The sequence below is a fragment of the Nothoprocta perdicaria genome, unplaced genomic scaffold, assembly GCF_003342845.1.
Source record: "Nothoprocta perdicaria isolate Ctin4 unplaced genomic scaffold, notPer1 scaffold_50, whole genome shotgun sequence".
Taxonomy (NCBI): domain Eukaryota; kingdom Metazoa; phylum Chordata; class Aves; order Tinamiformes; family Tinamidae; genus Nothoprocta; species Nothoprocta perdicaria.
The window spans coordinates 17,882-44,606 of NW_020455755.1; the positions used below are offsets into that span (position 1 = coordinate 17,882).

General features: G+C 40.0%; 1 protein-coding gene and 1 long non-coding RNA gene across 3 annotated transcripts; one reads left to right on the top strand and one right to left on the bottom strand.

Annotated features, from left to right (window-relative positions):
* Positions 1–185: 185 nt before the first annotated feature.
* On the bottom strand, positions 186–21,040 carry LOC112954664. 2 transcript variants are annotated; one of them, XR_003250758.1, is made up of 3 exons: positions 20,878–21,038; positions 11,053–11,105; positions 186–1,535 (listed from the first exon to the last, which is right to left on the bottom strand). It is a non-coding gene; the product is annotated as an uncharacterized LOC112954664 (long non-coding RNA). The 2 variants fall into 2 exon arrangements; XR_003250759.1 differs by lacking the exon at positions 186–1,535 and adding an exon at positions 3,057–3,397 and having other exon boundaries at positions 20,878–21,040.
* Positions 2,784–23,192, top strand: SMTNL2 (smoothelin like 2). Its single transcript, XM_026047915.1, has 9 exons — positions 2,784–3,188; positions 12,803–12,890; positions 13,622–13,861; positions 14,584–14,637; positions 15,890–15,962; positions 17,687–17,857; positions 18,398–18,515; positions 19,883–20,034; positions 22,960–23,192. The coding sequence occupies exons 1-9, from the start codon at positions 2,784–2,786 to the stop codon at positions 23,084–23,086; spliced, it is 1,428 nt and encodes a 475-aa protein (XP_025903700.1). The 3' UTR covers positions 23,087–23,192.
* Positions 23,193–26,725: the final 3,533 nt, after the last annotated feature.

Sequence of the window (26,725 nt, forward strand, 5' to 3'; positions counted from 1 at the left end):
GGCAGATAGTCTTCCTCAGTGCCCTCTGTTTCATCCCATTGTATGCAAAATAGTTGGCTATCTCTTGGTCCCTATCTAGGTACATAATCTCTTGGTCTCGCAAACTTGTTCCTATGCAAGCAAAGCCTATTCATGGTTGGCTAACATCTCATGGATCATTAACAGGATGTGGTGGCTTAACAAAATCTTTCAGTAGCCTTAGTGAACAAACATGTTTATTATAGTAGTTAGTCTACCATTTGCACTACATGTAATCACCGAAGCTTTATAGGACTTCACATACTACTGTGCAGGTAAAAAACAATTGCAGTGACTGACAGATTTTATCAAAAAATAGTGCTTAGAGGTCTGGCTTCTGCATAAGAATGTTCCAGTACAAATGGAAAAACTATTAGTGTAAGAATCCCCCTTCCTCCCCTTCTCTCTTCCGAAAGACAGAAACTGTATTTGGCTTGAAAGAATTTAACTGAGTAGCTAGCTGTCTTATGTTACAGTTTAGCACACGGAGTTTTGTAAGGTACTACCGCTATGAAAAGTATATCTTTGTAAATGAGTTGCAGAAAAATAAAACATCACCTTTACTGTGCTACAAAACTAAGATATAGAGCTCATGTGAAAGATAATTAAATCTCTAGAGAGCTGAATAAATCATGTATCTGATCTAATTATCAGAAAAAAAAATGCATGAAACTGTGTATGTGCCACAGTCTAATATGCTTATATAAATAGGCACATTAATTAACTCTTACAGTGCTGCAATTACTGATGCTGTAAATGCATCAATACTTTATATTTTACAGAAGGGGAAATAGAGGTATAAGGCAAAATGATTTACACAATGCCATGCAAAGAAAACATGCCTGATGAGACTACTTTAGGCTCTTGCATCTGACAACAGGATACCTTTCAGTGAGGCTCCTTTGAATTAAAGTCCTGTTAGAAGGCTTACTTACTGCTTACTGCTCAGCACTGGAGCCTCATAGGCCAGATGCAGTTACAGCTGTTTTTCTTCAACAGTCTTGGCCTTTGGGCAACAATACTGAATGTGTAACTCACTGCAGGCCATCACTTGCTCTCCTTTGGTTAGCCTGGTCTTTTTACCGTAAAATCTCATATGGAAGAAGTAATGTGAGAAGATCTCATAGCCAGACATTGCCTGCAAGGTGGTGAGCAATGAAGGCTATAGTTCACACTGCCAACTGCTAAGGTTGCAACATAAGAGAACCAGGAAGGGCTGTAGTAAATGCTGATCCTGAAAATTGAAAGTAGTGGAGGAAGGCTCTCTGTGGAACCTCATCATGAACCAAAGGACATAAGTAACATGATGTCACTGTTTACACTAATGCAAATCCTGCAAGAGGAAACAGGCTGCCCAGCCCACACAGATCTGTGCAAAAGTTGAAAGCCTCTTTCAAACTGTTCATCATCCTACCTCACAATAAAAACAAAGTCAGCAGATGCCAATTCTGAGCTCGTCTTCTCACAGTGGAGAACTGAAAGGAAGTTCCATCCCAGTCCAATAAGCTTTCCAGTCCCTGAAAAAAAAAGTAAGAGAGTTGGGTGAAAGGCAGGGGGGATAGGATAGGAAGGATGTCAGATTTTAAAATTCTTAAAAGCTTAAAAAAACCTTAAAGGGAGAGTTGTTTTTTCTTCCCACTTGCACTGCCATAGAAGTGTCTTCTAGATGCTTCCATAAAATTAACGTCCAGATCAGACCTGAGATGTTAAAAAAATTCCCTCGGTGATTTATAAAGATGTAGTGAGATCCTCAGCCAGTGTAGCGTAGCTTCCTTTCATCAAATTCAGTGGAGCTTTATCATTTTATGCGTGTTGAGGAAGTGGCCCATTAAATCTTCCAAGAAATGCTTGAGTATTATTTTCTCATCCCCATTTGCCATTGAAAAGGATATTTCAGCATACTCCCTGAATACCTTTGGGCAAAATGATACTCTACCCTATGTAGAGATGTATAGTCATGCATGTATGTCTAACACCATAATACTATAGAAATACTACCAAAAGCTGTTTACTATGCAATGAGCAGACAAAAATAGAATAATCAATCTCTTCCCAAGTGTAGGTGTGAAGACCCACATAAGCATGTATTTCAAAAGGCATGTGTGCAATGAGTATGCTTCTCCGTCTTTATTCTCCCAGAGCCTGTTTGTCTCGGTATTCACACAGGAAGTAATAAGCCAGGGCGACTATAGCGTCCTTATCCAAGCAATACAGGAAAGAGAGCAAAGACCAGATGCGCACCCCTCCTCACTCCTGCGTGACCCCATCTCCCAGGCATTTCTTTCCCTTCTCCGCACCGGTTCCCGTAGTCCCTTCTCTGCTTGCGCCGTGACCCCCCTCGCAGCGCCCCGCAGTCAAGCCCGTTGGCAGCTGCTGTCCCCGCCCCTTCGTCTTCTATCTTTTGCTGTGCCCTCCTGAAATTACATCTCCCGCGTTGAGGGCGCATTCACGGAGCGCGGCGGCCTCGAGCAACCACCCCGCTCCCTCAGCCTTTCCAGCTCCCCTTTCCCTCCCCTCCCCTCCCCTTCCTCCTGCCCCTCCCCTCCCTTTTCTTTCTCTCCCTCCTCCCGCGCCGAGGGACTGGACCGCGACCGGCAGCTGGAGGTGGCAGGCGTCGTGGCCGCCGGGGCAGCGGCTGCTGTGCGCAGGGGCCTCGTGCGCCCGCCCTCGGGACAGACGGGGAGCTGGCCGACCGTGTGCCGCCGGCGGCTGCTGAGCCGCCCTCCGCCTCGGCTGCGCTGCCCAGGCGGCGAGCCGCAGACGCCATGGCCAGCGAGATCGCGGATCTGAACAGCCACGACGCGCAGAGCGTATGCGAGGCTCTGGGGCGCTACGAGGACACGCTGCGCGGCGCCGTCAGGGAAATCCACGTGGACATCCAGGTGTTCAAGCAAGGGGTGGGCCGACAGGTCGAGGAGGTGCTGCGTCTCGCAAGTCCTCTGGCACGCACCGTCTCTGAGCTGCAGGAGGAGAACTGCCGGCTGCGGGCACAGCTGGAGCGCCTGGCTCTGCAGGTGGAGGCCCTCGGCCGCTCGGCGGGGCTGCCGCGGGAGTGGATGGCAGAGGCGTCAGGGAGCCCCCCAGCCACGGGGCCGGGCTCGCCGGGGCCAGAGCTGGCCAGCGGCAGGTTCTCCAGCCACGCAAAGCTAGCAATGACTGGCCGGAGTCAAGTAAGTGCTGGCCTTGGTTGGGACGGTGAGGGAGGATGTGTGAGCACTTGAGAGTGAAGTTGGTTCAGGACGCTGGGCATGCCATGCATGACAGAGGATCGCTGGGACTTGGCTAGCTGCTCCAACTAATGCTGTTGTCCTTGATACCTGAAGAGTCCTGATCATGGCCTACTTGGTCAAAGTGGGATCTTGGTTAGAACTGCAGCAACCTGTTGGTTCAGTTTAGTGAGAAGTAAGAAAAGAAGTTGGAACAATCACAGTATGTTTGTATGTGAATATATAATGTAACCTTTCTGGACTGGATTCGGATTGATCTGTGTGGCAGCAGTGCTATTTGCCAGTTGGCACATGAACAAAAGAGTGCAGCATAGTTTATAGCAAGTAGTTCCCTGATGCATCCTGCAGCAGGACTTTTGCTGTGCAGCCCCTACAGCGCACTGCTGCAGCTGGTCTGAGAACTAAGCTCCACACAAACTGTCACAGTCTGTATGACCAAAATTAGCAGGAGGGAACACTAGGAAGAAGGAACATTCCTCCCTACTGTTTCTGCAGCATTGTGGAGCCTTGTAACTTAGTTTGTGGAAAACCCTGCTATTAGGAAACTCAAATGACATTGAAACTTTAAGTGTAATGCTTTTCCTCGATGTTTGGCTTTCTGGAAAGGGCTGAGAGTTTGTGTACATAACACTAAGAGGTGACAGCCAGAATACAATGATTCACTCTCAAAACACTGTGTTAGAGACAGGTTGCAACCTATTTCATATAGACTTGATTAAGCAAGGTTTTACATGGGATCTTTAAGCTGTTGGTATATGAAAACCTACCTTATGGGCTATCCAGGCTTTGGGGTGGAAAATACAGTCTTAGAAATTATATTAATTCAAAGTTAAGTGACTGGGAATGAACAGCATACATGCTGGTATTGCATAACCATCTCTTTCCTCCTCACTGACTTAATAATGGGACAGAGACCTCGCCAGAGCTCATAAAGTGTAATGCCGCTGCAAAATGCAGTGTTTCTGATGAAGTTAGAGCAACTTCTGCCTTTTTTCCCCAAAGGACAAAACTGAGCAGCATGCTCGTATTTTAGTATTCCTCTTTTTTTTGCCCCATGGAGCTGTCCATGCTTGTTGGCAGTGCAAGGAGCAGAAGTGAACTGCGTGTCAGAGGAGGAACGAGGGGATTGTGATCTTCTCTCACACCATCTCACTTGTGTACTCTGTACTCTGGGATCAGGCTTGCATAAGATTTATGGCTATATGCAGCTCTAGGTTTTTGTCTGGATTAAAGCTCAGACTGTGCTTTTGTTTGAATTGGAACCTTCCTACCTTGCTTTGACAGTTCAGGGTAGATCACTAAGGTACTGATAGTTCTACAGTGCCCTCCCAACAATTTTCCCCTGGAGGGCTGGACAAATTCAGAGTTAGCATAGCTGACCGGGAAGGAATCTTAATACTCAGAATCATGGGAGATGCTCTGAACTACACAGATCAAATGCATGCAGTAAAAACATGGATGTATGGGTATGATTGTGATATGTCTAAAGCAAGAGCATAAACTTGGCTGCAAGAGCCTACACCTGTGTGCCAGTTACCCACATTCTCTGTTGAAAAAGGTGTTCCCTTGGTGGCTTCCAAGTTCTGCTTATATGACTGAAGCAGGCTAAAGAGAGAACTCTATAATAGTGCTCTGTATGTTTCCACATGAATGAAAAGAGGTGGTACTTTTAGCTTTAGTAAACACTTCCATAAGTGAGATACAGAAGGAAATACTGTTCTGGAAATAACAGCAAGATGTGCTTTTTTGGTCCTGAGAATGTTTATTAGTTGAGTTCTTTTTACTGTGTGGTCAATGCAATGCTTATACCAGCAAAGGCCTGTCTTCTGTGCATTTCAGTGTTTCTCAGATTGCAGGTTGGATACTAAAGATTCTGAGCACCTTCAATATGTGAAACATGATTTTATAATAATGCTAGATTGTTTTTCAATGCAATTTCTTCGTAAAAAAGTGAAGTGAGGGAGACAAAACCTTCCCTTTAATTCTTCTAATCTTTGACCAATCCCTGCTGTGGTGTCCTTAAAATCTGTTATGCAACACACTTAAGTGCTGCTTTAACTGGAACCAGTTGCCTTTGCTCCTGGTAGATCAGTCTAGCAAGAGGAATTGTTCTGGAAGATCACCTTTCATTTTTCCCAATTTCCTGTACAAGGCACAGGGACATCAATGTAGTGCAGCAAAGGATTTCTGCTACCTGGTGTTCCCCTGAATACAGTTCTCTAGGTGTTGGGGAAGGATGCTCTAAGGATTGGGATCTGTTTGTTTTAATATGAACCGTAAAAAGTGATTAAAAGATTTTTTTTTAATGATGAAGTTTCAGTGTCACTGTGTCCTGTAGGGTAACTTGGATGGTAACTGGAGTTTGTTAGCTTTAATACCAGATGGTAGATGGTGATAACCTTTCACTGAAATCATCTGGATCCCATGTGGATCCACATGGGCAGTGGGTCACACTGGGCAGTCTTTTTTGACTACAGAACAGAAAAGGAATGTCCAGATTCAGTCCTGTCAGCATCAAATATATATATTCATGCATCAGAACCCTTGTGACTAGTTTAAAGTTATGATATTAAAAAGAATAGGATTTGGGTTTGCCTCTTATGCTTTCGTTGTTGTTGTTGTTCGTTTTTTTTTTGAGCCTTTACGCAGTACTTTTGACATTGGCGCTAGGAGCTGATTCCTGGAACTGGAACAACGTGACTTGATCAAGATTGTGAGAGTTAGCCATCCTGCAAACTCTTACGTCATTTTTTGTGCTTTCCAGATGTTTACATCTTTTTAATAGCAAAATCTATATGTAGCAAATGATATCTGGGCCAATGAGGTGGTCTTCTGTGAGACTATAACCCCCACAGTAATACGTTCTATATGTAAATATGAACCTTGTATTAATATTGCACTTGCCAGATGGAAATATCCATAACCACTAGGCTAAGTTGTGCATTATACATTTTAAAAGAAGGTTAGACTCAGTGGTGCATTTAGCAGAAACAGACTTTGGTCCATTTGCAGTTCCTTGCATTTGTTCATTCCTGCTTCCCGATTACCCATTTACTTGTTCTGGTGTGGCAACTTCTGTGACTGTGCAGTGAACTGGTGCCATGAACTTCTCTTTTTTTTACTATTGTTATTAGCTTGCACTGTCCCTTTTTTTTTTCAATTTCACTTTTTTTTTTTTTTTTTTTCCAGAGCTTTTATACTTATAAAACTTAAAGTCAATTCGGCAGTTCATTTTTTTGGGTGGCACAAAGTTGCATTGGCATAAGCAAGGGAGCAGTCTGGATACTGTTATGGAGCTCCTGAGTCCATTATTGCAGCTAAGGAAAGGTTATGCAGGATTGTGTCCCAGTCTATAGATTTGATACTGAGGTCACTTGGCTTTACACCAGTATATTCACATATTTTCAGCCAAAAGACTCTTCTTTCATTGACATAAAACTGATACCAGAGCAATTCATGATCTAGAACAAAGCAAAGGAATTGGTAGCAGAAGTTAACGGACTTGGATTCCTGAGCATTTCTGGGATAGGTTCAGATAGGCAGACATTATACGATTTGGTCACGGTGGATCATATGAAGTCTGTCTGCAAGCCATGTAGGCATTCTTGTGTTGTTCTCAGTTAGGCATAATAATGCCTGGTGAGAGGCTGGTAGCAGTGCCTAGGGTTTGGCTTCACATTATGTGTAATCCAGCTGAACTGCAGGCTGCTACTCAAGAAACTGCCATGCTGTCATCTTCCTATGTTTCCTATGTTTTGCTATGTTTTTCCTATGTTCCTGTGTTTCAAGTGTTCCTGTGACCACAACTCTGGCTTGCAGAGGTTTCCATTGCCTAACAATTGTTGGTAAAAAGTAGGGGGGAAAAAAAGTCTTTCATCTTGGGATATTGTAAATGCAAGTTCAGAAAGATGTGTTTCAAAAGTATACCTGTGAAAAGGTAATTTCCATGGTTAATATTTCATGCAATTATATAGCCTGGTATTATTTCTAACTAAAATGTCAAGATTTTTTTCTTACGCTGGCAGAAAGATGGGGTGACTTGCTCTCACTGCTTCTGTACCACTCTACAGGGTTGACAGACCGTGGGAAGGATCAAGGCAAAGAGCCTACTGTGGTCAGAGCAGCAGAGATGACTACCAGGCTAGGACCACCTGGGAAGATTTAAACAAATCTTAGCTCCCATTGTGCCCTAAATGCCACCTGGTAGTTAAGACAGTCTAGGAGAACTGCATGATACGTAATGACCGGGGATGTACAGGCAGCCAGATTAGGTGATCCAGTAGTTACCAGGCAATACAAGCTATGAAACCACCTTAACTCTTAAAATTGTTAAGGAAAGTCTGGATAATTAAAATCTCTTTATATTTTAGTCTTAGGAGAAAGGAGTGTATTTCCTATTGTTACATGGGTTATGTGAATCAGTATTTCTCATTACTAAGTACAGATATACTAGTATCCCTCCTGTTTACAGTCTACAGAGCCAGCATTGACAAAAGTAGTAGTTACACACATTGTAGAAATGGGACGAAGCACCAAATTGTCAGAAGTTCAGGGCCTCAAAACAAAATGATTTGTAAGCATTTTGGTCGCTTTGTACTGAGTGCACAGTAGAACCCATGATCATCCAGTATTCTAAAAACACAGCTGTCTTAGTTGTCCTCAAGCCTGGCATATTTTTTTTTCTACAGCACTGTTAGTCAAAATGTGGTCATTAGATGGACATAAAGTAATGTAGCACCCGTCGCCACATTAGGAAGTCATTTTACTCCATAAGATGACACATGATCTTTCAATGACCGCCTTATTGGAGTGTTCCGCTTCCTTGTTATCTTTGCTTTCCATGTAACACAACCTTCCTCAAGGGGATTGGTCTTCCCCCTAAGGAGTAGGAGAGACAGGAGTGCTCTCAGTCCCTATTTCATGTAAAATGAAAACAAGACTCAAGAGGGATTTAAGATCCATTCATGATACTGGCCTTTCCTCAAGAATGCATATGGTTTTCTTTTTTTTTTTTTGCTCTGAAATTTTGACATGTTGAATGCAGAATACTCAGATGAAGGCAGTACCGCAAATATGGAGGTGCATGGATAGCCACGCTGTATTTGGAGATCTGCAGAAACAGGCACCCAAAATTTCAGACCAGACTACTTTTCCATGAAAAAATATGAGATGGAAAGATTCCTGTTTTTTTTTTTTTTTTTTTTTGCTAGCCTGTAAGTAGATCAACACCATCTACACAGATACTCAGCTCATTCAATTCACAGTGCTGACATTAATGACTGAGCAGTTCTAACTGCTGATAAGCTCCCATTCAAATTACTGCTGTTTATACACAGGAGCTACCAACACAGAGTGAAATGCTGACACTATTGAAGGATGAGTAAGCCTAATTTCACCTGTGTTTGTTTTTTTTGGGGGGGGGAGAGGGGGGGATGTGTTTGGGTGTGTATGGTGTTTTTGTTTCGTTCTGTTTTATTTCTGTACATTGCAGAAAGTGCCTGTCCTTAATACTGTAAGAATTTGTGTCCATGTATGTTATAAGTGCATTCCAGAGAGCTTTGTTAGCTGTGCATTCTGTTTTAGTTCTGGGTATGCGCAATAATTTCTTCACTAGTATCTCACTTACACTAAGTGCACCAATAAAAGTTCTGGACCTTATGGTTTTGCGTGGATTATATGATTAATGTTTGGTATACTTTCTTCATGTGAATCCTGGCTGCTGCCACATTTATTCATGCAATATCTTAATGAATATAAAAGTTTCAAAACAATGTTTATTCTTTCAAGATCACAAGATTTGATGACAAGGATATAGATTTGGCTTAGTGGCAGTTAAGTCAGACTGGGTGTCTATGTGTGCAAACCTTTTCTGTGGTTGTAACAGTATAAAGTGAATAATATTATTTTTGATTGTCATAAGAGTCTAATATTATTTTAAATATGTCCGTTTTTCTTCTGTGTGATGTGTTGTCAAATAAGTTTGTGCACTGGATTTGCAAAAGAATTCATCACCACTTCTGGGACTAAACTGAGTAACTATATAAAAAGCCCAACTTTCTTTGATGTGAGCTCTTCTGAAAACTGGGTCCTAAATGAAGTGCCTGAGAGAAATCCTGGGAAAGTAAGTGGAGCCTAGATAGTTAACAGCAGTGTATTTACTTCTAATTTAATTTTAGCTGGTGGAAAGGAGTGACAACTTCTGAATGTCCTAACCTGCTCGAGATGGTTTATTTTCTCTCTTTTTAAATAAAAAGAAAGGAAAATTAAAATTCTCTTTGTTGACCTTGAAATGTTGAACTGCAGTATGGCTTTTTAGAATTAGAGGTACATCTTAAGGCAGATTTGCCTGGCGCAGCTTTCTAACATCCAGATATCTTAGGTGCATCTGTAACCTAATGCTAAATGCTTAAGCATCTTCACTGTAAAGCTGCTGTCATGCTTGTTTATGGACTATAAGCAACATCATGCTGATGCCGCTTTTAAAAAGAGGCATGTTTTATGCATTTTGATAGTAAACAGAAATCTTGGCTGTCTCCTTTTGTAACCTCTGACCCCTTATGAAGCAGAATGAGTAAATGTATTTGTAACTCTAGGAAGATCATCCTTTGGAATTTGGCAGGAGAAATAAATGAAAACTCCAGGCCAAGACGCTTTAAAACACCTTCTTTTCTGAAGGTTGAAAAGACTGGTTCCTCTGCACTTTCAGAAGTTTCCCAGGACTTTATAAACTTTATGTCCTTTTGTTTGAAAATCATATCCAGATGATCATGCTACTTTTTATCATCCAGCGTAGAACAAACTGACATGAAAAAAATCTGACCTCTGGTTGAAAAATAGTACGCAAGCTAGCATAATAAAATACACAGTCCAAGCTGAGCCTTAAAGGTAGTTCAGAATATTTCAGTGTCTTGCCACAATTTCTTTATGTGTTTTATTGTGATACATCTTTTTAAGAAACATGTCTACAAAGCAGTAGGTCCTCATGTTGAGTAAGTACATAAGTCAGGCTGATGGGGCTTTACCACAGGTTGATGGTTTCTCCAAATTATGCTGTAATCTTGAAAAGTCTGGGAACCAAAACTGATCTGAAAATGTAGGGTCTAACTTTAAATTCAAGTCAGTAATTCCCCGACTTCACTAGTGTGGGAGTGGAGCCCAAATGCTACATGTTAGACCTGCCTTTTATTGAAAACAGTTGGAGGGAGCTGCTTATATACCCAGAAGAATCAGTCGCAGACCACAACTGTGCACTCTAGGACAAAATTGTGCTTAGGCTGTCTTACTGTAGTCTGATACTAGTTAATAAAATTTCAACAGGACTTCAGACCAAAGTGGACAGGAGCTGTACTTGAAATAATGAGAGTTCTAATGTCTCAAATAATTGACATTATTTAAATATCCTGTGCATTCTGCAACATCTAACAAGATTAGATATGCTAAAATCTCCACAGTACTTGGAAATCATCATTTGGTGTTCTCAATTAAGTCTGGATGAGTATAAACAGATGTAAATAGCAAATAAGTACTGGGAAACTGTTTCTGTTGGTTTATCTTGAGTTGATTATATATGTTCTGTATTTTACATGAGATGTATTTTTCCACCCAAGAAACATTCTTTTCTCTACCCGTGTACAGTGAAATTATGTAATAAATATGCAAAATCAAGCCACCACATTTTCCAATGTTTCCTTCATATGAAAAGCAAATGGAGCAACAAATTATTACATATACACACACACCTCTTCCCTTCCCTCCCATTCTCCTCCCTTTTTTTCCCTTTCCCTTTTTTTTCCCTTTCTCCCCTTACCTGCAACATACAATCTTCTTCAGTATCTACCTTCAGTCTTTTTGTCGGCCTGCCTTTAAAAAAAAAATGTTTAGATTGAGTAAATGTAAGAGCATATTACTTAAGAGGCTATCTGGTAGTTACTTGACTATTTAGAATAAATTCAGACTTGAGCAATTTGACTATAATGCATTTACAATCTGTTTCTGGAAAGTGACCTTTTTTAATTGAAATAATCATATGACTGCGAAGCATTTTTTTCCTTTTAGCTCCTACAGCCAAACTCATTTAGATGCTTGTTGTTTACAAACAAACAAACAGTTTTCATGGAATTAAATGGGCAAATTAGGAAAAAAGTGGTGCTTCTTCAAGAAAAAGCTATCCTTACAGAACCTGCAGGTTGTAATTCAGATGTAAAGTTCTGGGATGATATTTGCTTATTATTCTTTTGTTATATGTTATTGGAATTTGTCAATTGCCACTTTTTATGCAGCAAACAGAAATAAACTCCGTACCAGTAGCATTTTATACAGTGCCTGATAAATACAAAAGCATAAAGCTCTCTATAACCTAAGTTAAGAGAAGTTACAGACAGAATCCACAGTTTATTTCACACAGCAAAACACTATCTCATAAATTATCTCAATGCTTTACCTGAAAGGATATAAAAGATTATAGAAGTAAAAATATTAAACTGCGAGCAGTAGAACTGAAAAGGATGACTGAAACTTGGAAACATAATGTTATTTGTATGGAGTAAGCTTAATCTTGTTTTATGTGAACTGCACAGAAGAATTGTTTGGTTTTTAGTAGCCTGAAAGTACCTAAGCCATATAGTTATGTTAGTTCATATGAATAATCCAATTCAAGAGGCTCTTCAACAAGTTTAGTTTTTTTCAAGGTGCATCTCTCTAGGATAAGGCATCTACTGTTCTTACATCTATCTTCATAAAACTATGCAAACCTTGAGCCTTTCCTTCTGAGGTTATAGACACCCTCAACATTTGGCACCTCCAGTATACCTGGGTCCTGCAATAACTTAAGCATATGTGTAACTCTGCATGTGTAGGCAGTCCAGTTAGCTTGAATCTGCATATTAGTATGAGTAAGGTAATATGCAGTATGCATCCTTTGATAGGTTTGGGGTAATTCTATGGAAAATGGCCTAGAATTATTTGAATACAAACAGCAGTATTGACTATAGAAAAAAAATACTTTAGATACATTTAGGAAGGGGAGGTGCTTTATGAAAAAAAAAGAAAGAAATTAACTAAAGATAGCTATTAGATTTTTCTATGCATCTCCTAGGGCTCCAGCAAAGTCTTAGTCCTATTTATTTTTTCCCCCATTTACTTTATTGAAACTGAGATTTTTATGCCTAGCCTACTGTAATTTGCAATGACTTTGGATTTATTCCACCTCCTTATGAGTGTAATGAGTATTGCCAGGCACAACCATGGCTTTGTTTCTAAACATATGAGTGAATTAATAGCAACTACCTTCACCTGTTTCTCACATGTAGATAGATGCTATTGTCCACTACAGCATCTTGGACTTCCATGTACTCTGAATAGACTGGATGTAAGGGCTGACACAAGTCCTGCATCACCAGGGGTCACTTCACAGGTTTGGCTTTTGGATCAGAGGATTGCTCTCATCCTGTATTGTAATTACTAGCATGAGGAAGATCTTAGCTGGGGATTCTGGATACTCCCCTAACGCTTGTTGCTGTTCAGAGTTCTGCTATTGTGTCCATTGTCTGTTCTGACAGAGCGTAGACCTGGATGACCACCGCAAACCTGAGTTTAGAAGAGCTTGTAGTTCTTCCATCATTGAAAATGGACATCAGTCTTCAGCAGGTACAAATGGCAAATAAATGAAGTAACACTACTACTTGTAGAATAACAGATCCTGGCCGGCACAGAACAGCCCTTGGATGTTGCAAGCGTTAGAATTTGATATGGTTTTAGCATGAATACTGTACTGTTTAATTTTGTTTCCTAGTTATGATTTTATTTTTAAAACTTCACTGTTAAGCATGCATTGTAGTATTTAATTAATTAGAGCCTCTTATGGTTACATGATGTCAGGGTAATAGTAAAGGTAATGCCTCCTATTCTGGGTGCCATTGTAGGCTTACCTCTCAAAGTATTTTGCAAATTAGTAATGTGATTTCATTCTTCACCAGGGGAAGTACTTATCGCTGTTTCAGAGAAAACTGAGGCACACATCACTTCCTCGAACCAAGAAAATAACAAGAATGTTGACTCCTAATCCACAATAGGAAATTTGGGGAGTGTGTATGCGGGAGGGTGTTATTGATCAGATGCAGCTGCCAGTGGATTAATGATCTGAATAAGACACACTAGCTGAGATTTAAGTAGGACAGGTATATAACACTTCAAGAGTTGTACAACCAAGGTTGTATTTCAGTTTCTGCAGTGTGCTGTAAGTGGTATATAATGTACTAGAGGAGGAATTAGGTAGAGTAACTGCAGCCTCTTGTAAAAATAAAGTTGTGCATGAAAATTGCTTTGTAACTCTGAAAATCTGAAAATAAATTTACTTCCCCTCTCCTTTTCATTCATAGGTCAAGCAAAAATGTCCCATGAACTGACCTCTTTTCACATGTCAGGCTCTTCTCCTGAAGCCCACGCCCCTGCAGTTGCTTTACAAATGCCCCACCTTCCTGTTACTGCAGTAACCAGGATATCAGAGAAAATTACAGGAGAAACCATCTCTTCAGCAGGAACAACTAATATGTCTGTTGGCGTGGTGGGACAGAGCAAGAACAAAAATGAGACAGTAGTGAAAACTTCCAACCAGTCAGGTAAGAGAGACAAAAGTAATTTGACCACTGAAGCTGTGTCTGATTTCACTTCTTCCAAGAAACTGGGGGCAAGGGTTGTCTTTTGTCCTTGTGAGAAGTGTATTCTAACTTCTAAGGCTACATATCCTACTCTGATTTGGAATCTATGTGTCTAGGTGGAACTTTAAGCCTTGAGGTCACATACTATGAAAAATTCTTGCTCCCTAATACAGATGAATGTACAGTGCAGTCTATCCTGTAGCACAGTTACTCAATAAATATTTCTTTTCAACCTGTCCAGTTATTTTAATGAAACTTGCAGGAAATTTTTAGTGCATTGAGATCTCTGGCCCTTTATGAAGTTAGGCTGATGCTGACCAACAGATTCAAAAGTCCTTTGGAGACAATGATCAACAGCATACACACACATCCACACAAGAGTCAGAGTGACTGCAGAATCTTATTTCCTCTCTAAACTGAAATTAAAGTTAATAAATCTCATCTCATTTGTTTCCTTCTCAAGTTAATAAGGTTTTAATTTCTTAACTGTATTTCATGCACACTTAGTGATGAGTGGCATATGGAGCTCAGAGTATGCATATAGGTTAGAAATTACAGAGACAGATGAGAGATCAGCTGGATTTGCCAATGAGAGCGGGAGATTTTGCAGGTTCTTTTTTTACCTCTTCTTTCATTACAGGTAAGAAAGTAGCAAAGTCTTTGTCTTTTTTCTTCCATTTCAGCAAATGCGTGGAACACAAGTTCATTGAGAACAATGGGTTCATCTGTCACTGCAGGTGAGTTTTCCAATCACTATTTTCTTATTCAGCACATGCTGAAAGTGACTCTCTGCTCCATTCCTGGGGACTTAGACCTGAATGTCTAGTTCTAATTTCTAAGTATTTACAGACCACAACACAGATTCTTTTTACAGCGTATCATCATCTTCTACTCTATCAGATTCTCTGTTGATTCAAAGCATGGGATGCTTATCCATATTTACACAGAGATTGTACTATTAGGTGATCTCTGCTCTTGAAATAATAGATGCCAGAAAAGTGATACATAACAGGTCAACATTTCAACTGACCTAATTAAATCTATGACTAAATGCAATTTGGAAAGTATTTGTCCAACCCTGTGGGTGTTGATGCAGCTTCTTTTAAGCAGAATAGCAGCAAGTAGTCTCCTTCACATATATATCCAGCAAAGGAAAAAAATGCCGTAAGGACTTTTGATTTTAGTCTAAATAGATGAGTGGAACCCTATTCCAAAAATACCAAGCTGTTAATTGTCTACACAATGAACTACCATTTGACTGTGACCTCAAATGTGAGTTTAGCAGAAACCTGATGTGGAACAGTGATCACACTTCTTCACTGTAAACATACCTTTATGCAGACATGTACCAGATGGTTTTAGTTAGAAGTCTGGCAAAACTGGATTCCTTCTAAAGGCAATTGGGAGAGATTAGTGCTTCCAGAGAGAGGGACTTGAACAATTACACTGTATTGCTTCTAAGATAACAGTCTTATTTGTCTACAGAAGGAGCCTAGAATAAACGAGTTCTTGGCACGTGCAGAGTTCTGGCTTTAGTGTGTTAAAACTGGGCAAGTAACCCCGTTATTCTACATTTACAGAGCATGACTAAATGCTCTGCATGACTACAGAGCTTTCTCAGGACTTACTTATGTCTGCCAGAATAACTGTTGAAAGCTGACCTGAGACACCATTTCTTCCTTTCACTGAAATGGCCATGGCACTACCTCCAGAGTGCTGTCCTCAGAGGCCCACAGGAGGCCTGAAATGATCTGACTCTTCTAACACAGTGGTATCAAGGGAATTCTCCCACAGTGCAGCAATTCTGTAGAGGAAACGAAGCCCCGGAGAAAAAATCTCCACAGCTTTTAGATTATACTGGAGGTTAGGGAGAGGCCTGAGGCTATGTGGTGATTAAAATCAGTGCTTGGCTGAAAAAGATTGAAAACATATGAAACAGAGCGAAATTTCAAACCTGATGTAGCTTATTTCTTCCTGTTTTTTATACAGCCAAAACCACTCGTGTCACTAAATCTGTCTCTGCCATGAACTATGGGAGTAGTGGAACCAAAACTAGTGAAAGGTAGGCATTTTTCATAACATTTTGTTAGACTGTTGTGCTCCTCATCTAAATAGACAGATATTCTGCTGACTTAGAAGGTAAGTCTCAGCTGCTATAACTTAAGCTTAATAAGAGTGTGTGCATTCCTGAGGGGTAAGTTGAGCATTGATGAGAAGAGGTAAAAATATTCAATTGAACAGCTTAAGGCAAACATAATCAAGGAATGCAGACCTATGCGACTAGCCAATAAAACTCTGCCAGCACTCAATTATTGTAGAGCAAGTGGTGAGCTTTTTCTGTTTGCAGAGGAGCTACAACTTGTCTTTACTTCACATAAGAATGGAAGGTTTTCATTCAAAAGTGATCAGACATCCCCAATAGGTGTATCCACCCTGAATACCCAGGCAGAGTGGTGCTGTTTTCCTTTATATACTTGAGAAAGCTAATTAATGCTTGGTGAATGAGTCCCAAGCAAAGGATATCTTCCTATCATAATGTACTCTAGTTAATGTCTTTAACAAAAACAGGCTTTTGTTTTTGATTGGTACTTTGCTGACTTCTTTCATCTAATCTTCCCCTCACCCTTAAGATGCATTTGGGTTTTTTTAAGTCCCCAAATGGTCCCTTAATGGCCATGTCAGGCCCTTTGAAGACACTTTAAAAAAATAGTCCAAGTTTGTGTTTGGGACTTATTTTTGGAAACAAATACATGTCTGCTATCAAATATTCTTAGTCTGAGTGGCCTAGAGTTTAACTTGTAGCTAAATGCCTTGCAGGATACCAAACACTCTCAGCCCTATTCCAAAAGCTGAGTACTACACATTTTTTGATTGAAGGTCACAGTGTCACGCAGTATCACAATTACTGCTGGAATACTCAAGTGTCCTGGGCATACAAAATATTTATTAAGAAAAGTGGGAGGATGAATATTTTAAATATCCTAATCTGGGCTTGTATCTGCCTTGAAAATTATCCCAGATTTGGAATTACTTCTGAATTAGTTCCAGCATCAGCCCTTTGATGTTTGTATCATGATAAACTGAGTAACCTAGAAAACTTCCTGTCAGGGTATCTTGTTCTCAAGCTGCAACAGAAATAAGCGTGCGACTTCAATTTCCTTGTTCTTTGCCTCGATTTCTCCTTCTCTTTAATGGTGGGAGCACTTCCACATGCCCTGTGTGGTTTATCTCATTAATGTTGGTGAAATGCTTTAGGGTTCAGATAAGCTCAAGTTAAATACAATCCACTGCCTTCTGGATGAAATTATCAACTTGCTTTCAATGAAAAACCTCACTGCATGAGATCAGAATTCAGCACACTGCAGAAATTTCAAAACTCCTGAATTTCTATTCAGTGCCTGACAAGTTCTATGTTTTTAAATGTGATTTAAATCCTCTAGGACCCTAGGAGTTGAAAATTAAAGGTATTTAGTGCTTCTAAGTAGATGTGTGTGTGTGTTTGGGGGGGGTTAGTCCTTAATTTTTCTACTTCTTGTTACAAGGCCTTTGTGACTTGGGCACAGTGTCTCATTTGTAGAAGTGCCTTAGACATTTGAGTACTTAAATGCTGTTGTCTGTTAATAAACCTTTGGGTTTTACTTAAATTGCTTTTGACTCATTCAATTCCTCTTGAAACTGTTTTGGGGAGGTTTAGAGCAACCAACAATTCGACCTTTTTGTTGACCCCTGCATGCAGCAGATTTTTTTTTTTTTTAAACGCATATTTTCTGTGTTACATTTCTGCAGTGCCACTGATAGTTGCTATGATGTAGCCCCCACATCTCACTCCCCTCCTCCTACTGCACATCACCAAGTTGAAAGGAGGCGAGAACTGGTGCGATCTCAGACACTTCCACGGACTTCAGGAACACAGGCCAGGAAAGCACTTCTTGAAAAATTTGAACAAGACAGTGCAAAGTATGTTATCCTCACCCTACTCCTACTCCTACGTCCAGAATGGGCTTGGTAATTGGAAGCTATTTTGTAAATTGTTGACAGCAGACGATAGCTAGTGTAGGAGGACTCTTTCAAAGTAATATTTTGAGCTAAGGGGTCATGAGGTAATGGATAGCACTCATGATGTCAGAGAGCTCTGGAAATTCATAGGTACAGAGTGTTCTGGATTTAGAATTGTTTAGCTGAAGAAGTGTATACCTCTTTTCTGAGTTTTGTGAAAACCCTTCTTCAGCATCTTTTTAAAACGAACCTGGAAATACATTGGCTTTCATTAAGGGTGAAATGCATGTTCTATCTTTTATGCACTATGATCAGGGTCTGATTTAAATAGAACATGGCTTGTAGACCTGTCTTTAGTGAAATCAAAATGAGTTTGTCTTGCAAGACTAACAGAAGTTGGCCTGGGTGAGGTTGCGTAGATGCAGTTGATGAGTATGTTTAAGATTGTTTGTTTTTTTTCCTGAAATGTTATTTTATCTGGTGTCTGTGTTAATCTTCCAGAGGAAAAGGAGAAACCAGAGCTAAGCTGAAGAGGTCGCAGAGTTTTGGTGTTGCCAGTGCTAGCAGCATTAAACAAATTCTTTTAGACTGGTGTCGCTCAAAAACCATAGGATACAAGGTGAAGATATGCTAGCATTTTCAGCTGCTATTTTTCAGAATAATTTACCCTGAAGTGTGCTCAACAAGTGTATGTAAAACATGTTTGACAGTGAATTGCCTTCATCGCTGTTTTCCAGGATGATGAAGTTCTGTATGATGCTATGTGAGCAACACTAAGTGAATCACTGCATGAGAAATACTCTGTATGCCTATCCAAGCAATGCATTAGTGTTGGCTGAAAGACTCCATTTCTGTGCATATAAATACAGACCTTACTATACCCTTGTGGTTTTTGGTTTTGTTTGGTTTATTTTTTGTTTTAGTTTCAGACTGTGATTTTTGCATTCTTGTTATATATGGTAAGACTTGGGTAATAGCTTAATAGTGTATAGAGACTATGTTCCCTTTGTTACACAGCAGACCAAAATATGCTCCACTGGAGTTACAGAAGTTAAATTGTAACAAACTGTGGAGACTGAATCACCCAGTTTCATTAAGCTCATTTCTATATGGTTCTATCAGCATAACTAAGAAGAGAATTTGGCTGTTGGAGATTATGAATTTTACCTGGCTGCTGCAAATCTCACAGCATTTTTCAAGGAGGAAAGCTAGAAAAAATAATCAATTCTTTCACATTGTGTGTTCTTTAACACTTTTTTTTAAATATACATTCTTGTTGCCAAACCCTAAAACAAAGTATAAATAAGCAAACCTGATGAAAAAGGCTTAACATAAAGAGTAAGGATGGGGAGGCAGTGTATATGATGGGAAGGCAGCATGAAGCAAGAGTCCAAGTAATGTTTCATTTCAGTGAGGAAATAGAAATGGACAGTAAGCTTTAGTACCAAGAGTCAGGTTTCCAGTAGGCCTAATTCTTCCCACATTTCCATCTTTCTATGTGTAAACAAGCATTCAAGTCAATTGCAATACGTCTTGTTGAATAGCAAAGCAAGTAATCCTGGTCTTTATCCAGTGTTATGCACTGTCACAAAATGGACTATTCTTCAATTGCAAATACTACATAGGGATAAACAGTTGCCACAATTCACACAGATACTGAACTGTCACACTGAGCCTGCTCCAGAGTTCACCAAAGTTAACAAAAGTCTCCCCAGTATTTTCCATGTGCTTTGGCTCAGGAACTTTCAATGTGTGTCTGCTTTGCAACTGTGCATTTCACGTAAGAGCATGCCATTGCTGAGGATGTCAGTTTTTTTTAGGATATAAATAATGGATATACAGAGAGGGGGAGAAAAACGTAAAACCTGTGCTTTGTATGCTTATTCTGGTTAGTGAAGAGCAGGACAGAATATAGCAGTGAGCAAAAGCAGCTGTCTACCCAGTTCCCTGTGCTGCATTAACATGCATGTTTTTTCACCATTGCAGCACATTGATCTCCAGAACTTCTCCTCAAGCTGGAATGATGGGATGGCATTCTGTGCCCTGGTGCATTCTTTCTTTCCTGAAGCTTTTGATTACAATAAGCTTGACCCAGCTAATCGCAAGCAGAACTTTGAACTGGCTTTTACCACAGCTGAGTGAGTACCATATTAGATCTCTTATGAAATGTTTAAGTCCAAGTTTCATGAGACTGGGCGTTACCAAGGGCTTTAGTCATTCCTCTGGTAGATCCTACATGTGACAGTTTACATGTCACAAGGATACATGTAACATGACAAAAAAAAAAAAAGTAAAAAACAGGAACAGCCAAATGGTTTCACCTGCAGCCTTTTTCCCTAGGAAATTGCTAATGGAACGGCTGCTCCCATACTGTATGTTGCCAGTAGATAATCAGCGTGCCTTCTGTGATTTTGTGTTTCCTATTTGAGCAGTTGCCTTGAATTTCTTCTGGCTTTTCTATGGCTATGAAATGCAGAAGCAGATGCTAAAGCAACTGCATTTTGGTTATTTTCATAATGATGTTTAGCTAGCTCTGCAGACAAAAACTGCTCCATTTGACATCTGTGACTGCAGTTACCACATAGACCACAAGACTTACATCTTCAATATCATAATAGTTAACTTCATGAATAAGCTGATGTTAAAACAAGCTCTGGTGATGCAAAATTACAGGTTTGAATCTTTAGTAAGTGATATTAGGACAAACTCAGTTCAGCTCTTTGTACTTGGACAGACTGATGCAGACGACTCAGTCTGCCGCAGAGGCTGGCTCTGCATGCCTATAATACAGCATTTGAATAACTAAATATTTTGGCATTACTCTGATAAAAAAAATCTCAGAATGGTTTGTATTTGATAGGCTATTGAGCAGATACTTCAGGAAAAGCCCTGCTCCACATGAAACACAGACTTTCAGTAAAAGGTAGAGCTGATTTAACTGCACTCAACATCAAAGATCAGCAGATAGGTCTGCTGGATACCTGTAGATGTGCTGGTCAGTGTGCAATGTGAAGTAATGTTGTTTCCTCTCTTCCTTTCTGGGATTATATACCAGGAACAAAGCTTTAGTCTTGTCAGCATGATTAAGACCATGGGCACCTATGAGAAAGCAGATGCTGTAAAGGAGAAAAGCAGAGCCTGCAGTATTCTATTGAAAAACGCTAATACTCTCTTTATAGTTCTATAATGCTCTTAGCATCAAAAACTCTTTAAAATGCACTATGACTCCTTCATAGAGTTTATAAAGACTGCTTGAAAATAGAAGTTAGTATAAAGAATCAGACAGAGGCAGCAAAATGCTATACTCAATGGAAAGTCAATCATGCTACCCATGTAAAACATTTATTTTGTGATTCTCTAGGTGGGCAAACATTTGCTGGTGCTAGACAAGCCTACTGGTGTCATTATATAATATAATTCTGTAGTTCCTGCAGCATAAACACATGACTTAAATTCGATGACTTTAGCAGCATTTACTTTAAACCAGCCTTCGCACTGATGCACTAAACCTGAGAAATCACCTGGATTAGGACATTGGAGCAAAAAAAATGGTCTTCCAACCATTTTGTTCTGCAAGTGATGGAGGTTTCTTAATAATTTTACCAATATCGATCATAAAAGAAGGTATCTGAGTTTACAGAGCACAAGCTATCTAAGTTTTACTAACAACAGGAACTGGACATATAGCTTCTTAAGAGCTTGTTTGGCAATCCCACCTACTACATGCCTGATTTGAATTTGATGCATGTAAACAAACTTAGTCTCTCTGAGGGGGAAGAAAAAAAAATCAAAGCAAGTAGTTTAACTTTTGAGGTAAGCTTCACATCCACTTATAACAATGATTGGTTTAGCAAGTGCAAAGGTTGAGTTCAAAGTACGTTGAATTAAACTAGGGCTGAGAGCTTCTCAGTATCTTAACTTGATGCTAATACCTGAGTCACAGTCTTCTGATTCTTTTTGATGCAATATACCGGGGAATTAAAGGAAGTTTTGTTTTTTTTCTAAAGTCATTAGAAGTTAGAACTTCTCAACTTGTCGGTCATTTTGTTTAACAACAGAAATAAATGTTAATTTTTGTCCCAATATCAGCATGAATCATACTTGCTCTTTGTTTTACTTGTGTAACAATAAGAACACACCATGTGGTATACAGCTGGGTCAGCATTCTTTTCAGTTAATTACAGGATACAGGCATACATGGCTACAGCTTCCTAAAACTTCTGAAATATCTTCAAAGACTGGTACCTCCACACCAGATCTGTAGGTTTGTTTCAGAGCAGTATTTCTTTTCTTCTGTTTTTTTTTTTTTTTTTTTATAAAAACTTAAGAGTTGGATTTATCATTGGCCATTATAGAAGAAACTTTGAAGGTCTTGGCTGTACTTATTTGAGGTCTTATCAAAGGAATTAATGTGGGTTTCAGTTTTTTGCTTATCAAAGTTTATGTATAAAAACAAAAATAAGAGAGAACAGAAGGTTCAGGTCTCAGCAGATCTCTCTTCTGTTGGTCCAGATGTCAGTCTGGCTTCTGTTGTCCGACACGATGAACATCGGAAATTGTCCAAATCACTCAAACCATAGGAAAAGGGATATTAAAAAGAAGAGTGGGGGAACAAAACAAATCCAGAGCCAGAGAGTTCATTATTAATGTATCCCATCTCTTCACATGTTTTCCTGTTCTTTTTGACCTTCTTATTCAGAATGAGGAAAAAAAAATCATGGCATGCATTGTTATAGGAAAAAAATCAAAAAATCAAATGCTCTCATTCACTGAAACTTGGGTAGAAGAATTGGATACTGGGCTATATGCCACAGACACCAGGGATGTGACTAGCAGTGAAAAAAAACTCCTGTTATGCCTTGGATAAAATCAGAGTTTTCCATTAGCACTAAAATTAGTATTTCCACCACTACCTAACATTAACATTTCATTATCCAATAAAATGATATGAGTAGTCCTCAGGATATTCTTATATGTCTGAGTGATGGCAGCAAATACATCTCGGGAGTAGTTATATGCCTTAGCTTGAAATCTTGTTGATGGATGTTTTATTATTACTACAGGAAAATGGCTCACTGTGATCGTCTTATAGAAGTGGATGACATGATGGTGATGGGCCACAAGCCAGATCCCATGTGTGTCTTCACCTATGTACAGTCTCTGTATAATCATCTACGTCACTTTGAATGAAACCATGGCTATCTTTCCAGCCAGAAGGGTCAAGTACATTATACTAATGAGAAGACTGGTGTTTTACAAACAAAATGCAATGTATTTTTCCTTTGTTGTTGTTGTTTTTGTTTTTGGTTGTTTTTTCTTTTTGCTGTAAAGCTTTTTACTATCCTGCTTACATTTAGCTGTGATGCTGACTGAAGTGCTACTGAGCAAGTTGTTGATGATAATAATCAACAGTCATCTCTCGAATTGTTGATGACAATAGTATGTCAATAATAAACTATGTTTCAAATATACAAAAAGTGTAGGGAAAGGTAAATTCTGTCATTTTGGTGCTTAGTAGTAAGCTGGTTTTGAATATTCTTGCATTGTAATATCGCTGGAAGCTAATTTCCAACTCCTCTGTGAGGTTGGCAGGGGACAGGGGTTTATCCAGTGACAGGTAACTGCTGTGAAGCTGCTCTCTCTTAATATGCAGTTTCAACACCATAAGACAGCATTTTTCCTTTCACTTTTTTGTCGACCACAGCATAAAAGAAAACATAGACCCACCTCAGTAGGAAAGTAAAGGAAAATTCTATTTAGCAAATATAAGCTTGACTATCATTGGGGCATCAAAATCAACAAATTTGAGTGCTTCAACAAACAGAACCTAGGCGCTGTCCCCTTAGAGCAGAAAGCGAATACCACCTCCCACTTACTGAGATGACCCTAGACATCACTGTCTTGCACAGCAGTGTTTGTAGCAGTTGAATCTGAAGTGATTTTGCTCAGGAAAAGTGGCCGAGGCTCTACTGGAGTCCTGGATTCATTTCTTTTTTTATGATGAACAGCAACAGTTGGGATTGTTCTGTGTGAGGCTGCGTGCATGATTTAGGATTGCAGAAAAACAAGGCCAGTTAAAAGGTACAAAATCCTCTGAACACTTTTAAGATAATCAAGATTTCAGCATTCTTTGGCCTTGTTACTGGAAGACAGCAATTCTAATAGTGACAGGAATAATTTAATGATTCATTCAGTACTTGTGCTGTCTGTTAAGTGGCCAAGTAAAGTGCAAAAAGAGTGAAGTAAGAATTTTGAAATGCATTAGGTTAGTTTCTGATTTCGGTTAAATTAGTGCTAAATGCAGAATATTTCACTTAACTACAGTGGGATTATTCCACATTTATATCAGACAAAAGGGTTATGTTCTACCCTTGCTGTCTTTCTATTTGCTAGATCAACAGAGCTTTGTTTTTGCAATAAATGTTAAAATGAATTTTTAAAATGTACTAAAACAAACAAACAAAAACTTCCCTGATAACAGACTCATACAAAACAGTGTTCTGTTTATGCTAAAGAATGGTTTTTACCTGCATTTGTTTGTGTTATTGGGTAGGTATTTATAAAGATGACTTTGGTTCTGTATTGACGAGCATTTATAATAAAATATATGTGAAACAGTTTTCAGAAGTGCAGTTTCTATTTATAACGAAGTTACAGATGACGAAGTGGTCAGTCGATACTGGATGCTCTGAATTTTGTTTTCAAACAATACAAAAGTTTACTGGCATCTGGGATGGGAATTTGGTTCAGTGAGCAGTCTCATGCTTTATTCTAATGCCATTACAGTGTGAAAAACCACCAACAATAAAAAACTTGTTTGACACTCAGAGGTATATTAATCTACGAACAGAGCCCATCCAGCAGCTATTTATTGTTACCGATGGTAATCAGAAACACAATTCCACAAATCTTTTGTGTTTTCTAATTATATCTACTAGGTAGCTCAGTTTACCTGACAGCAGATTTCAAAACAGAGCGAGTCATACAGCAGGGAGCTGTGGTCATAAACAACTACTGGGCATAAACATCTTGTCCTCAAACGGCTAACCTCACACTGTGACCTATGACCAATATCCAGGCTTCAATCAACAGCTTTTTTCATTCAGATGTATAAAGACAATACAGTGTGTGGCATATGAAAAACACAGTTTGAAATGTTATTTTACCCATACTTCCAGGCAAAGGAGTTGCTTTTTCATCCAGCGATAATCACAATCTTACATTTTCTGCACACTTACACACTTTAAAACCTGCAGCAATGCCACCTACACAGAACAGTAAGGCGTTACACGACTGTATAGCAACAGGAAATAACCCCTTAGCAGATGCTGTGCAAAACCACTGCTCTGTGCTGCATCATTTATCTGAAGTCGCAAAAGAATAAAAATTCGATTACAGAAATTCAAGATCGGACGCTGCAAGGTGGTGAGGGAAACCTGTCTGCCCTCACACCCACAGCATCATGCCAGGGAGGATTACCACTCTACGCTAACTAGCAAAGACCGGGCCCTGGCAAAAACACCACTAAATCCCAGCTTAGGCCGGAGCAGCGCCCCCACCGGGCAAGGTTCCGCCTCAGCGCTGCACCCCCACAGCAGCGGCCCACCTCGCGGCTCCTTACCGAGCAAGGCCGCCGCTCCGCCGCTGCCGCGGCCACCGCCTGGCGCGAAGCTCTCAACCCGCGGCGGCTGCCGCCACAGCTGGCGAGAGCTGCAGCGGGAGGAGCGCGGCAGAGGCTGCGGAGACAACCTATTGGCTGCGAGAAGACAGCGGCCTCTGGGATTGGCCAGCGGCAGCGTGGCGGGCGGGACGGAGCCAATCCCTCCGCGGGATTCGTTCTCTCCCCTGTTCGTGACTAGGGGGTTGCAGAGTTAATAGGCTACAGGTTTTGCACTTTTAATGGAGACAACGGTTATTCGGAAAGAAAAATACAAATAGAGCAGCCTTCATGTGAGCTGTCTGAGTGCACTGATTTACAAGTCTGCGCCAGTAATGGTCTGTGTCATTGATTACTGTAACCTCAGTCACCTGGTCATAGCTCTGCTTTGTCTCATGAACCAGAAGCCTTCTTCCAGTGCCTCTGGCCATGCTTCACATTCTTCTCCATCAGCTAGTACATGTTGTTTGTGCTGTGTTTGCCCTGCACACTGTGCTTGGCTTCTTTTTGAACTCCAGATCCTTCTGTCAGGTGAATTGCTTCAGCTTTTATATCCAGACATTGTCTTCTCTGTACTTTTCTTTGGCTAGCTCTGAAATGCTTGCATTTTCCCCTAGGCTGGTGTTTGTTAACTACAGCTCCTTTTTGGCCCCTACAGTTATGTGCAGATACCTGAATCAGTAAAAGCTCACAAGAGACACTTCAATTACCATTTGTAATGGTCACTGAGAGAATTTAATTGCTATTTAGACTAAAGATGGTTATTAGAGGTCCAACTGTCAATACACTTTATTTGGAGACAGTAATTGCACAGCTGCTCTCCCCCCCACACCTCTTCTCTATCTTGGACCAGCTAAACCTTCTTTTACACATACTGCTTCCTTATTACTTTGCAGTTGCTTTGAAAGTTTGTGGGAACTCTGTAAAACTCATGCAACCTAAACTATACCTGAGCAGTAGAGAGAGGACTTGTCACTGTAGCCTCTGGCCTAATGCTCTTGTGTTGCCTCTCTCTGGTTCCTTGTCTCTTTTTTCCCATATAAGGAAAGAATATAGTTGCCATGAAGATGGAAAGGACGAAGCAATAGCTAGCACTGCTAGCAATATCTCAGTATCTTACTGGCAACAATTTAGATAGCCATGTACCAGGCTCTTTTTTTTTTTTTTTTTTT